The 14,556-nt window shown below is 42.6% G+C and overlaps 2 protein-coding genes across 2 annotated transcripts; one reads left to right on the top strand and one right to left on the bottom strand.

The window, feature by feature from the left end:
- Nucleotides 1-3,897: 3,897 nt before the first annotated feature.
- Nucleotides 3,898-4,838, top strand: LOC145905397 (uncharacterized). The gene is made up of 2 exons (XM_082992586.1): nt 3,898-4,423; nt 4,589-4,838. Exons 1-2 carry the CDS (start codon nt 4,029-4,031, stop codon nt 4,815-4,817), a joined length of 624 nt encoding a protein of 207 aa, XP_082848712.1. The 5' UTR covers nt 3,898-4,028; the 3' UTR covers nt 4,818-4,838.
- Nucleotides 4,839-10,352: 5,514 nt separating this feature from the next.
- Nucleotides 10,353-14,352, bottom strand: LOC145905380 (putative methyltransferase-like protein 24). The gene is made up of 7 exons (XM_082992568.1): nt 14,187-14,352; nt 13,586-13,702; nt 13,250-13,338; nt 12,604-12,811; nt 11,636-11,749; nt 11,473-11,567; nt 10,353-10,785 (listed from the first exon to the last, which is right to left on the bottom strand). The coding sequence occupies exons 1-7, from the start codon at nt 14,278-14,280 to the stop codon at nt 10,471-10,473; spliced, it is 1,032 nt and encodes a 343-aa protein (XP_082848694.1). The 5' UTR covers nt 14,281-14,352; the 3' UTR covers nt 10,353-10,470.
- Between the last annotated feature and the right edge of the window lie 204 nt (nt 14,353-14,556).

Below are 14,556 nucleotides of genomic sequence, written 5' to 3' on the forward strand. Positions count from 1 at the left end.
CCCGGCTGGTTTTACTGGGAAGACTCCCTACGTGTATTTTGGTTTTATGATATTTTAAAGGTTGGTTTTTCTTTACAATGGCTTTTAATGTTTTAATGCAACCTCCGCCTTTACGGCCGGGAGCTCACCTAGGACAGTATTTTAATGTATTTGAGTCATATTGTACGAGCGTCGAGGCCTCAGAAGAAATGAAACGACACCTGTTCCTGGCAAGCATTGACAACGACTTGAAATGGATAATACAAGAAAAAGACGCAAACTTGTTCGAGGTTTCCTACAAGGACCTCAAAGAACGCGCATTGCGCCAAAGGGCTACTGGTCAACACGCAGAGCGTCAACGCGCCGAGCTGATAAGGCGCGTGCAATTACCTGGCGAATCAGCACGTGAATTCGTATACGCCCTACAGGCACTGGGCGATGGCGCCTACAGCAACTCCGCTGAAGCTGCCCTTAAAAATGAGGTTCTGTACATTACCTTATTGCGAGGCTTGCAAGACCGGCGCCTCGCGGACACTATCCCGATCACCATCAAGTATGAGCGATCATTCAGAGCCGCAGCTCAAGTCGTTGTCAATACGCAAACACCGAACTTTGTCCAAGTCGCTGCAGTGAACACAAGAGCATCAGAGATGGAATTAGTACTAAAAAAGTTAGAAGACATGGAGAAACGGTCCAAGGAAAAGAACACACAACTCGAGGACACCTTAGCGGCGTTACAAGCTCAAGTGGATGCCATAAAGCGCGAACGACCACAATACAACAACGTGCGAGCACGGACTTGCTATGGTTGCGGTGGACTGGGCCATATGAGGCGCGACTGCCCGCATACGGGTATGCGCACAAAGGACGTCGACACGAGACGTCAAAACATACCATGTACACCTGCGTTTCCCAGATCGATCCGTCGCGCACCGGAGATAAAATGTCACTTCGACCAAAAACGTATAACTCGAGATGCACCCAAATGTTTGGCGCCAAAGTCGGTACAAAAACCCGCTACACCCGCAGCGCCGTTGCGGTTTGTCAACCTACTGGTCGACCGGACGAGGATGTGTGCGTTGTTGGACACCGGGTCCAGTGTCTGCTTGATTAATACCCTAAAGTGGCATTCCTTAAGCGCCGAGCATCACGACCGGGTAAAGAGGTGCTCAAAGAAGAACTTGGTCGGGGCTGGCGGACACCAATTGGCGGTAAAAGGCTGCGTCGAGCTTCCCCTCCGAGTGGGAGGATTGATGACTCACGCGAGTTTTTACATTGTGGACAATCTTACACACGACCTTATTCTAGGATTAGATTTCCTCCAGTCAAACAAAAGCCAGATCTGCTACGAAGCCAACGTGCTAACAGCAGGGGATGCAAGCGTGCCACTCTCGCATTCTCCGGTGCCGTTGCCACAACCTTCCGAGGTGTACGTCGTCGACGATGTCACCGTCCCCGCATTTACCGAGGTATGTGTAACAGCAAACTTTTGCCAAAAGCCGCACACCAGGGAAACCCCTTTTCTAACTGAGAAGATAGACGGGTTTGTGGAAAAATATGGGTTGTTGACGGCTACGAGTATAACAATGGCGCAGAGTAACACTGTTGGGGTCTATGTCGCGAATTTGGGGGACGAAGCGGTAGAAATATCAAGCGGCTCAAGGATCGCCCAGGCATCGCCTGTTTATGCCTTTGGCAATGTCCAATGTCCAATGTCTGGCGCATGTGTGGTAGTCGATGGATCGTCGGCGAAATGTAAACACCCGGATTGTTTTGGCGGCTGCGCTGAAATTTGTTCGGTGTCACCACACGAAACAGCGGATAACCGTGACCCGTTTAAGTGCATTATAGAGCAAGCTCAGATCGGAAACCACCTAACTGAAGAACAAAGAGGAGAGCTGTTTGCCCTTCTTCGCGCCAACCAGGACGCCTTCTCAACATCTGACGTTGACCTTGGACGCACGGATGTGGTGCGTCACGTGATCGACACAGGAAATAACGCTCCAGTGCGACAGCCACCCCGCCGCATGCCCCACCACAACAAGGCGAAAGTGGAAGAGATTTTGGCAGAAATGGACAAACAAGGACTGATTCGGCCGTCTAAATCGCCGTGGAGCAGTCCGATCGTGTTGGTTCGGAAGAAATCCGGTGAGACTCGTTTTTGTGTCGATTATCGCAAGCTAAACGAGCTAACTAAAAAGAACAGTTACCCGATCCCCCGGATAGACGACAGCCTTGACCAAATGTCGAACGCGGCGTATTTTTCTACGCTAGACCTGAAATCTGGCTATTGGCAGGTCGCTATGGATGCCTCTTCCCAAGAGAAAACTGCGTTTACCAGTCACGTCGGCCTGTTTGAATTTAAAGTAATGCCTATGGGTCTATGCAATTCGGCAGCGACCTTTCAACGCTTAATGCGCATGGTATTAAGCGGGATCGAGTGGCGGGGTGCCTTAGCGTATCTGGATGACATTATTGTTTACTCCAATACTTTCGAGCAACACTTAAATCGACTAGCTGACGTCCTAGAGAGAATTCAAACCGCGGGGCTGACGTTAAAGCCGTCTAAGTGTTCGCTTTTCAAAGAGGAGGTGGCTTTTTTAGGTCACGTGTTGTCGAAGGACGGAATACGATGCGACCCCAACAAAGTACAGTCGGTTTCCGAATGGCCAACACCGCGTAATGTGAAAGAGATCCGGCAGTTTTTAGGCCTAACATCTTACTATCGCAAATTTATTCGTGACTATGCGAAGATCGCAGGTCCCCTCCACAGGCAGACAGAAAAAGGAAAGCGGTTCCAGTGGGACGACCAATGCCAGGAGGCCTTCGCTCAATTGAAACGGTACCTTACGACCGCTCCGATCCTTTGTTACCCTAACTTCAATAAGTCATTCATACTTGACACGGACGCATCCGATACGGCCGTGGGATGCGTCCTTTCCCAGGAAGTTGACGGTAAGGAGTGTGTTGTGGCTTATGGCAGCCGTACCCTAAATAGGTCAGAGCGCAACTACTCGACCACGCGAAAAGAGCTGCTCGCCGTAATATTTGCGACCAAGCTTTACCGTTGCTATCTCCTTGGTCAAAAATTTATGTTACGGACTGACCATTCCTCGTTGAGGTGGCTGTGGAAGTCAAAAGAATTATACGGGCAATGCGCGCGCTGGGTCGAACATCTCTCCGCTTATGATTTTGATATACATCACAGGGAGGGAAGCAAACACCGTAACGCGGACGCACTTTCTCGTCTAGACTCCCTGGAGGATGATCCAGAATGTCCATACAAGATAGTGGATGAAGGCCGAGGGATTGAACAGGTTAACGCCGTGGACTTGAAAGCAACCATCGGATATGAACAGAACGAGCTGCTGGAGCGGCAGAGTAACGACCCGAAGCTAGCTGCCGTAAGAGAATGGGTCAAGAGAGGTATACGCCCGAAATTTAAAGCGATCAAGCGAGAATCCGCCGCGATTCGCCACTACTGGTCCCGCTATAGTGGCTTGTTACTGAAGGCGGACATTCTTTGCTGCCGCGGAAACTCCTCTTGGGAGGATGATTTAAAAAACGTTTTGCCGACAAGCCTTGTCGGGGAAGCGACGTCCACCTTACATGATGATGTACATGGAGGGGGACATTTGGGCATTGCCAAAACGTTAGCCAAAGTTTCCGAGCGGTTTTATTGGCATAAATGGCGCGAATCTGTCGAGACGTTTTGTCGCAACTGTATAACGTGCCAATACAACAAAAAGCCAACACAACATTTTCAAGCGCCGCTTATACCTTCGCATGAGGATAAACCCATGCAAAGGATTGAAGTAGATGTTATTGGGCCACTACCACTTACCCGTTCGGGTTACCAATTTATACTGGTAGCCTGCGACCTTTTCACGAAATACGTTAGAGCGTGGCCGATGCGACACCAAACCGCAAATGAGACCGCTAGCTTGCTTTACCGCAATTGGTTTACGGTGCACGGCGTCCCGGAAACGGTCCATTCCGATAGAGGGACAAATTTTGAAAGTCACCTGTTTTCCGAGCTGCTGCGCCTGATGGGCTGTAAGAAAAGCCGAACTACGTCATATCACGCGCCCGGAAATGGCGGTGTCGAACGTAATAATAAGACCATAATAACAATGATAAGAAATTACATACAGAAAGACGAACGACGATGGGACGAGGCGTTGCCAGGAGTAGTCGCGGCTTACAACGCAAGCGCTCATGAAGCAACGGGAGATGCTCCGCACACCCTTCTGACCGGCCGACCGTTGCGCCTTCCGGCAGATTTATTGGGATCCCTCCGAGAAGATTCAAGACGATCTTACGGAGTGGAGATCGACCAGTTACGCGACGGCCTAGAGCTGGCCGAAGAAATTGTCAGGGAAAGTCTTATGACACAGCGCAAGCGTATGGAAGACCGCTACAACTTGCGACAACGGGGAAAGCCATACTCGATGGGAGACTATGTGCTGTTAACGAACCCGGTCGTTCCCGTAGGTCGGTGCAAGAAATTGCAGTATCCCTACAAAGGTCCGTACCGAGTGGTCGAAGTACGCGGGCCTGTGAACTATGTCATTGAAGATGGGACTGGTAAACAACAGACTGTCCATTTCAATCGGCTGAAACCGGCCACAGATACATTCCCAATGCCCGCTGAGCAAACGGCGGAACCTCCGCAGGCTGAAGATCAACAACCTACGTTGGTGTATGTATTTAGGCCAAATACAACCCGAGTGGACAATGGAGAGGTATCGAGTTCACCGGATAATTCGGGCGGATGCAGAAGGTCTACACGGACCCGGCGCCGGCCAGTTCGATTCTCGTCGGAGACACACGTGTAGACCAATGTCCAACAGGAGTAGGACAATTCTTGGGTTGGGGGGAGTGTTACGAATTTTCTTTCCTTCACGTCACCTTTCACTTTGGTTAGTCATTGTATCTATTTCATTGTTTTCACCTCTCTTGCTGGCACCTTGTAATTTCACTGTTTTCTTTCGTTGTAACCACTTATTTATAAATTATATCGCTTCTCTCACTTCACTTTCACCACACTAGTTTATTACATTCGTCTCCCCTTTCCTATTATTTCACGCTCCGTTTATTTTTGTATGCCCCGGATGTGCCGCGTGTCGGCAAGGCGCATCCTGATTGGTTGGCGATTGCATGTAACGAACGATTTCCCGAAAACGGGCGAGTCTTCTTCTGGGCGTCGCGTGGTTAGCATCTCTGTTACAGTGTTGTGAGTTATTGGGAACTTGATTACTGGCGTTTTGTATTGTTTTTAATCGTTTTAGTTTAACACGACGTCCAATAAGTTAAATCAGCCTGGGTTACTTTGGCTTTGTGGTGAGCCGTTATTGCAGGGTTCTGGGCAGTATCAGAATTAGGGAGGCAGCTTTGTGAAAAGTACCGAATTAGGTAGAAGGGTTAACTGGGGGATAACATCGCCACCCAAAAACATCTGACCGCCGAATTGCAAAGCTGCCGAAATAATTCCGTAACAAAAGCTTGGAAAGGGAAGGGGTTTGGATCATGCACAGTTTTATGGAGGAGAATGCTGCGTGTGTTAATAAAGTGTCCTATCTCTTGCCATATGTAGCTGTTTGCAGGACCAAGGAAGGGCAGTCGAAAAAAATCACCTGTGGGAAAAATTAGGATCGTGTTGTTAAATTCAATTCGCCCAAAGTTCTACTCAATTGTAACATCAAATCTAAATTGCTAATTCTGGAAACACTTTACTTCCAGCAACATAAACCATTACTGAACATAGATGACAGCTCCAAACACCTATGCCTGATCAATCTAGGTCTGCATCTTGAAACACCGCTAATGATGACGTCGCTACTGTGCTATCGATGCTGGTGTCGCGCAACACGCCCGCCTGACAACTTCCGTCAGGCGCCTGAGTCCCATATACCAAAAAAACGACCGTAGCCAGGGCGGCCTAATTTCGGGTTCCGATGTAGTAAAAAATGTACCGGAAATATGAAGAAATCCGATGTGGATAGCTAATAAAGACAGATATTTCGAAATAAATCACAAAACACGCGATCAAAAAATCACATCACACGCTTTTCAAGGGACGAGAGAGAGACCTGGAGTAAGGATCATATGTAAAGGCCGTTAAATTTGAAAGTAGTAGTGTCTAGCGTTTTTTCGATAGATTGCTTTTGAAACGATTGTGCACTGTCGCTACTTGCGGAAGGACGAAGTTGCTGATAGTATAAAGTGATATAGTTTCGTTGTCATGCCTTTGCTTGCTTATTGTACCTCATCAATAGAGAATCTCTTTGTTGATTTGCGAAGAATTGCTGCAATTATGGGCTTTGCATAAAGTGGACGAGCGTTTGCATTGTGGATACTGGAAGAAATGGAACAGATTTCATATCAACTTTACGTTATACGGAATTTTTTCGATCCGTAGGAGAGTCGCACGACCAATCCAACGGTTACAAATGGAAAATACATTAAATAGGGATAGTATCTACAGTGTACACTGACACGTAAAACTTGCACTTGACGTTACTTAGATGTTTGAATAAAACTATAACGTTTCAAAATTATTCACAAGTAAACGTCTTTTATACAGGGTGTATAAAATCTTTCATTACTCGCGCGAAAGCTTCTCGCGCGAAAGGGAAGCGCGAAAGTGTTTAAGTTGCTTGAGTATAATGTACTCCGTGGTTAGGCCGCGTTCTATATTTTAACAACGCAACAGGTTTAGGATTGACCTCAACTGAATATATGCATCACCAGAAAGCTACATGTATGTTGCGTCCTGTATACACGCCATAAAATCTACCTACGTAATTTTGTAATTTACACCAAAATTATTTCTCCACTCAACCGTGCACACTAGAGTTTGATTTCCTAGAGTTCGATTTCGCAATCGACGACGTTTCGCCAGACCGTGGCCCTCAGTTTACGTCCGAACTGTGGACAACCATAGGTCAACTGCTGGGTATCTGTCTTCACCGCACGACAACTTTTCACCTACATGGGAACGCCTGGTGGAGCGCTTTCATCGCCATTTAAAGAGAGCGTTAATGGCTTGTCTAACGACTCAAATTGGTTTGATGAGTTACCGTGGGTGTTACTTGGTGTTCGTACCGCACCCAAAGATGACCTGCAAGCCTCTTCCGCTGAGCTTGTTACGGTACCACTGAAAGTTCCTGGTGATTTTATTGCCCCTGCAGGCGAATCCACTGTCAAGTTTTTGACGTCATTGCAGGAAACTTTGCAAAGAATTTTGCCGCAGCCGATGTTACGTCTCGCCAACCGTCGGGCGTTCGTCCCTTCCTCGTTGAGAACCAGCCCATATGTATTCGTTCGTCGCGATGTTCATAGACCTCCGCTGAACAGGCCATACGATGGCCCGTATAAGGTGTTGCAGGCGTCGGGCAAAACTTTCACTTTGACTACGGGAGGTCGTCCACAACGAACGGCCACCGCAACGTCATTCAGCGTGACACTTGCCCGCTTTTGGAGGGGGTCCTGTGGCGACCGAACTGCAGTGTTCGCATGTACATCAAAGCGTGCTATTGCCTTTTTCTCGTGTCGCGGTTGTTGTCTTGTATACTCGTGTTTTTGTTTTGCTCGCTCTCTTTTGACTTTTGCAATAAAGCATCAACCGCTTTATCGTGTTATTTACGACTTTTAAGCCCTTCCAAAGACATGATAAAGTATATACAATGTCTTTCAATACCTCTATACCAACGACACAGCGTTAATTATGTGAAAAAAAACGTCTGCACAAGTAATAACACCGCCGTTTACCTGACTTCGGACAAACAGATTACTGTTAAACTCAAAGTATTCGATCCGTTTAATACGTAATAAACAAGCGCACGAGGATTTATAATAAAAAATCTTTTAACCCGTTTAAACTCTATCCACGTTTCATAGAATCTCATTTCCTGAATATCTGGATCCACAAATTTCCGTCTTATCTTCACCACACTGATTCACCACACGAACAAAACGTTGAAACAATTGGAGGAAATTGTGACGTTCGAAGAATATTTAACTCCCAAACGAGCAACTTGCAGCGTAGACATACATTACACACTACTTTCATCTATGAAGCCACAAAGTTAAAATCAAATAAATTACCAGGTTATGCAATGGTTGTAGTTCAACCTCCAATAGCTCTGCATGTACAGATGACACATAGAATTAAATTAACATCAGTTTCATTTTATCCACTATTACTTTGACATTTACAATTTTAAGCCAAAATATGATCAATTTTTATTCAAAGCAATTAACAATAGCAACTACATTATGCGGAAGTAAATAGTTAAGACATTTTTAACCAGAATTTTACAAATTATCGCAAAATTGTTTGCACATATATAGGCTTACAAATATTGTTGATACAAGTAACATAACTTTTGGCATACAAGCGTGATAGGACAGATTATATACATATATATATATCCCTTTGGGCGTTTTCGGGTAAAAATATATGTACAACAAGTTTGACGACGTCTTTCAAAGAAGATGCTTATTTTGACGTATTTACAACGAAACACTGTAGGCTACGTTTATCCCATTTTTTCATTTTTTGCCAGATGCGAAGTTGATGGTGCCAGATATCCATCTTCCTGTTCCTCAATTTTGAATTTACGAGGTACAATGTAATCGTAGGTTACGTCACTTTGCTCAGGTTGCCTTTCCTTGTGAGAATGATCTGCAACGTCAACAACTTGACCAATGTTTCTTATTGGTTCAATTGATCGACTTCGCATTTTCTTGTAAATAAAGTAAGCAGCAATAACAAGAAGTAAGGTGGTTAAAACTGATGCAACGGCAACTATTAAGTTCCAATGATAAAAGTTGAGACTTTCCGTAGGGTTGGAATTGGTAAATGTATAATCCTGATTGGTTGACGGTTTCGAATATATGCTGTGTGGCTTATAACACAAATATGCCCTTGATTGTATTGGGTCGCCTTGCCAGATTTTAAGTGAATTTATTTTGATTTCCCCGTAATTGTTCTTTAAGCTTGTTGCTCTTTCTTTTATAAATTCCTGGGATTCCACTACTTTTTTGAATCGCTCTCCAGTAATCCAAACCATGTCTACATCACTTGCATTATCCCTTAGTCCAATACGATAGTATTTTCTTCCATTCGGGAAAGCAGTACACAAGTTCTCCAATGGAATGTAACTCACTGCGTCCAGAAACTTCTGTCTTGTGTTTAAAACTGCTAACCTTGCCCCATGATCATCCTGACAATGTTGTTCTGCATCACTCGCATTTAATAATTGTTGGTGGTAAAACAAAATACCACTTTCCGTATTTATTTTCTTCATGCATGATTCAACAAGACTTTGCATACCGTTGCGTTGATAGCCTGTTTATTAAACAGCACTTACTGGCGTTATATTGAAAAAGGAGTTATATTGAAAAAGGCAAGCAGATTTTTTCCTTCCTTGTCTCGGTAACGACTGGGAATGCCAACAAAATGCATTGTTGTTGATGACGACATTGCCTCGAAGAACGACTTCAATAAAGTGGCAAAAACAATGAGTAATTTCCAGCTTTCAATATTTCACAGAATCAGCGTTTCGTTGACGTTGGTTTCGAAATAGTGATTTGGGACCAAATAAATTTTTATTTGATTACGCAAGACAGCAAAAACATTAAGTGTGATGTTTTGTAAAATTTAACAGCACATTTACAAACAAAAACAATTTTTGGGATAGATTGTTTACATACAAACACCCTATATAACAAATTCTTACTTAGATAACGATGTTTATTGGAAGGAATGCAAAAATGCATGAAACTACAATGCCACGGAATTTAAGACATCATAATAGTGTTCGTCTTTAGTGCCAGTTGACCATTAGTGCAAACATGACCAATTGAGATAAACTGTGCATAATTGTTTGACGCTGGGATAAAACACGGCAAAATTGTTTGACTTTCGCTAAACGCCCAAAATCGCATTAAAACTTGTATTGACCACTCTTGAATGTCAAAACAAAGTTGAGGGAAAACAATTGTGTCTGCTTTGAAAGGTTTCAAAAAGTTCCAGTTTATTCTCACCACCCTGATTCAACACAACATTGTTGACGCAGTTAGGCGACAGGAACGTGACCCGTGGCGCTAAAAAGGGTTTGTGGACCCTTGCTAAATGGTAACATATTTCCATCATCATGTTCCTTAAATCAATTTTCAGTTACATTTTTAGTATAAACCTCATTGTTCTTTTAGTTTGTCTTGCATATGTTTGATGCATAAGTTGGAGCGAGGAAACAGAAAAAAAGGAAATAATTGTACTTAAAAAGACATAACATTTTACCTTCTGGTGACACAACCAAAAAAAATTAGATTCCTACATTCTATTTTGGGAGCACATTTCGTCATAAACTTTATACTTATTTTTCCAAGAAAAACAACTGTGCAACCGTTTAATTACACCAATGTCGCAAAGCCAAGCTATTTCATATTTGATGCTTCAACAAATAACAGCTATCAACGATATCACAGTTGGCAAGGTTGCGGATCAAAGTTCACAAACGCAACTTCCCATAGAATGGTCCCCCCTCCTTTTACCATATTTCCTTTTTTCTCTATTTGTGAAAAATTTGGATTCTTTCTTAAGATTCTTTCAGCTCTCACATTATCGGTTATCGCGTATAAACGATATTTGCGTTCGTATAATTGCGACAGCTGGCGGTAAAATAATCTGCAACGCTCCAACCACTTGGGGTTGACAATGGGTCCTGGTAGATGAATTTCGAGGCCGAATTGTCGTACGCATTTGTACAGACCGGTGTCCAGCAGCTCTTGCATTGTCTGAAATGTTTAACAATACCAGTTGCGTATTTAAGTTAATTTACTTAGTGGACTGATTACGACAGAAGATGTTAGATGAACGAACCAAAGTCAATCCTAAACGCGGACAACACTAAGCACAATCAATCATTTATCGTCGCGTGTACATAATTTTATGTGCAAAAAAGCCATAATATTGCAAAGCTGCAGACAGGGTGTGTACACGCACTGTTTCGCACTATCGGTTACCAAGCAGTTCCGTTTGGCCATAGTGCGCTCCACAGTGGTTCGTCGTCTCTGTTGTTCGGTACCTAGTATAGGGTACCCTGCAGATCGACGTTGACCGAAAGGTACCACAAAGTGGAGACTAGTGTGCCTGCTAGTGTGAAAGCTAGCACAGTGCCACACAACAGCTGCACTGATGAGACCTTACAGGTCGAAACAGTGCGTGTACACACCCTGTTTGCAGCTTTACATAATTTTGTTTTCTTATACCTTTAAGACAAACATGAACATCGTTTCCCTTTTTTACACGCGCATTATAAATCTCCAAATGAATTACTAGGTTTAGTCAGGTAAATTTACTTGTGGGCATTAGAATTCATGTATCCGTTGCCATAGAAAGTATGTCATTTGAAAAGAATGTTAGAGGTTTTGCAGCAAAACTCATAGTTGATAATTAAAACCTGAATGGTTGATACAATTTACCTCATGTTCAAATCCTCCACCATCGGGACTGTCTGTGTCGATTTTCAGGAAATCTAAATACCTTCCTTTGTGTCCAAGCTCCTTCAGTAAGGTTCCTGTAAATGCAAAATGTGTTTGGTAATGCTTTGTGCACATTGCTAAAAGCAAGACAGCATTTACTTACGCAGAGTTCTCATTTTCCATCCGTGCGCATCTTTGTCGTTGTCTTTGGAACTGATGCCGATTTTGTGAAACACAACCCCAGATTCACGTTTGAAACCATCATCGAGGTTGGTGGCTGCAACATTTCGCAAATTATTTTGTATACTGAAATGAGTGAGGTTAAATTAGTTGACAACAGAACCTTAATGACACTTTTTCGTTCCTCAGCAAAGGATAATAAAAATTTTACAATATCACACTACCAAACACGTAATAAAACCTGCAACGGGCGAACTGGCAAAACAGCCTGTGTGTATGATCTGACGTCAGAGCCCAAGAGCTAGTCAGAGTGTGGCACTGATAACCGTTATCGTGCGTTGCGAAACTTTTATGACTCCAAGTCCAACAAAACGTCAACCGCAACGCCTAATCAACTTTAGTCGAGCGTTTTCAACGACATGCATGGTATTTTATCCAAGCGTATTGTATCTATCCGTTGGGGGTACTACTTTGAAAAGTCAAAGAAAAAACCCTGCTGTTTAACGACATATTGAGCGGATGTTAAATTTATCTGCTCCATTTGTATTCATCACAAAACACACTCTTTTTGGTGGCCTTTTGGACAAACTTAAATAACACCCAATATTATTTCCATTTCAAGGCACGAAAACTTTTATTAATGTGTGTCAATGATAAGAAGGGTAAAAAGAAATATCTCTGTAATGTGCTAAGTGTCACGAAAATGTCGTTTTCAGTGATAAATTTCCAGAAATAACAATGCCATTCTATTACCTTACTGTTGCATTAGAAACAAGCAGCATTTTTCAAACTCACAATCAAAGAGCGTTAAATACATACTTAAAATACTTTAGAGGACAAAACATTGATCGGTTGCGTGGCAATAACACTACTAATGCTAAAGCTCTACCTTAAGGTTATTGCATTGCAAATACCAAACATTTTTTCCAAACAAAAACAGCACGAACTTACTGGGATCAAAGGAGTGCACTTCACATCCTTTCTTGGCCATTGCGTCATCAAAACTAAAATCTCCTCCCACACCGAATGAGTAAAGCAAACATTGGTAACCATCAGCAGTTTTTCCCTTCCAAAATTTAGGCTCCAAACATACTGGATACGAACCGTCGCCATCGCCGTAACTTCGACCTCCAAGTGTTTCCACATTCGAACAATTATACTGAAATTTGACAGCATAACACCCTTTAATTTCAAACATCTTGCTATTCGACCATGATATGTTCTTAACATGTTAGAAGCCAATAACGTATAGTGTTTTCTTATTCCAAATGCATCTGAAAGCACTCTTGATTCCCAGAACAGTGCGCCAATTATATACAAAAGACAAAACTTACCAATAAAGCTTTGTTTGTGTTATGCAATGGTTAAGCGAGTACACTCATGATTAAGCTATAGGCAAACGTTTCGAAGTTAGTTCACAGAACTAATGATGATAAGCAAATCAAATCAAATGTATTTAGCGCAAAAAGCAACTACGCAGATAAACAGAAATATAATGGCATGGGCACAGCAGTGTTCGCAACCTTATATTGATTAGAATATTAGCTTGGGCTTTTCTATTTTGTCATGCGGACAACATGATTGATTATGATATCACCTGTAGTTTGTAGACATAATTCCACAAACGCTCAAACTCCTCTTCTGGAGGGGAATTCCCCGGTGGACCAAATTTTAAGTTGTCCTCGGCTGAAATTAAAAACGATTTTAGAACTAATGTCTTTATTTCTGAGATTATTAATATTCTTACTTGAGTTTTTTAGTTAGTTTGTTGTTTTCTTATTTATTTGAGAAGTAATGGCCATCACCTCGATTGAATTACAGAATGGCTGTACTAATATAACCCATGTCTGTACTGTGCACTATTGTATTGTACTATTAGCGAATGGTTTTCAAAGTAAACATTTATCACCAAATATACGTTGTGTTAACATACGCTGTAGAACGTTAGGTGGGGTTTCCGGAACTGCATTAATTAAATTTGAATTGACATCAGCGGTTGGGTATGCTTGTTTTTGAGCTATGTAATTCGAAAGAATTTCCCGGATCTCATCTGTAACAAATAAAGAGTTTGACAACTTTCTTTTTTTGGCCTTTTCATTTTAATCGTTGAGAGACATTTTCCATCAGACCAATGTACTTGGGCCTGGATTATAAATGTAGAAGCACTCAAAAGATGTAACAATCCTTTTCTATGGACAAAGTAGATTACATTTGGGTTACAGCTCACTTGTTACATTGTTTTTTAACAACGAGCAGGGTTTCTAACTTGGGACACAGTTTTGTGAGTTTTAAAACGCCTACCAAAAATTGGAATAGGAAATTGATGGTGGATTTAATACAAACGTACTAAGTAAATAGTGGTAGGTATAGTAAATGAAATTGACTTAACTGAGTGATAAAGTTTATTTGAGGTTTGTCCTAATGCATAATTGGGGAACTTCACGCAAAGAGTCGCATGTAAATGCATGTGCAAAAACCCACTTTTTATGACATATTAAGGGAAAATTTGTAGTATAAATGTTAATTTGACCCACCTGTTTTATTACTTTGCCAAGCAACAAACATGATCAACACCACCAGCACTAAAATTCCAAACAAAATTCTTAAATCTCTTCTTAGTAGCTGCATGGTAGAATCTTCCGATTTCAATTCAAATCCGAATGTTAACAGATAAATTACCCCAGAGAATCTAAGGACCACGCCTCACTGCATTTGAGTCAATAGATTCACAACAAACGTTTCGAAATGAAGCAAAGAGAAAAAAGAAAAAAGCTTTTTTCTGACGCTTACTATTGGAGCCTTTGAATTGACTGAGGGCAACGCCTCTTTGTACCTGTCTGGACGGAGAACAATATATCGTACGATCAAACGGCATATATGCTATAAACGAAAATTTCATGCCAT

This window comes from Ascidia mentula, chromosome 6 (genome assembly GCF_947561715.1).
Source record: "Ascidia mentula chromosome 6, kaAscMent1.1, whole genome shotgun sequence".
Lineage (NCBI taxonomy): Eukaryota > Metazoa > Chordata > Ascidiacea > Phlebobranchia > Ascidiidae > Ascidia > Ascidia mentula.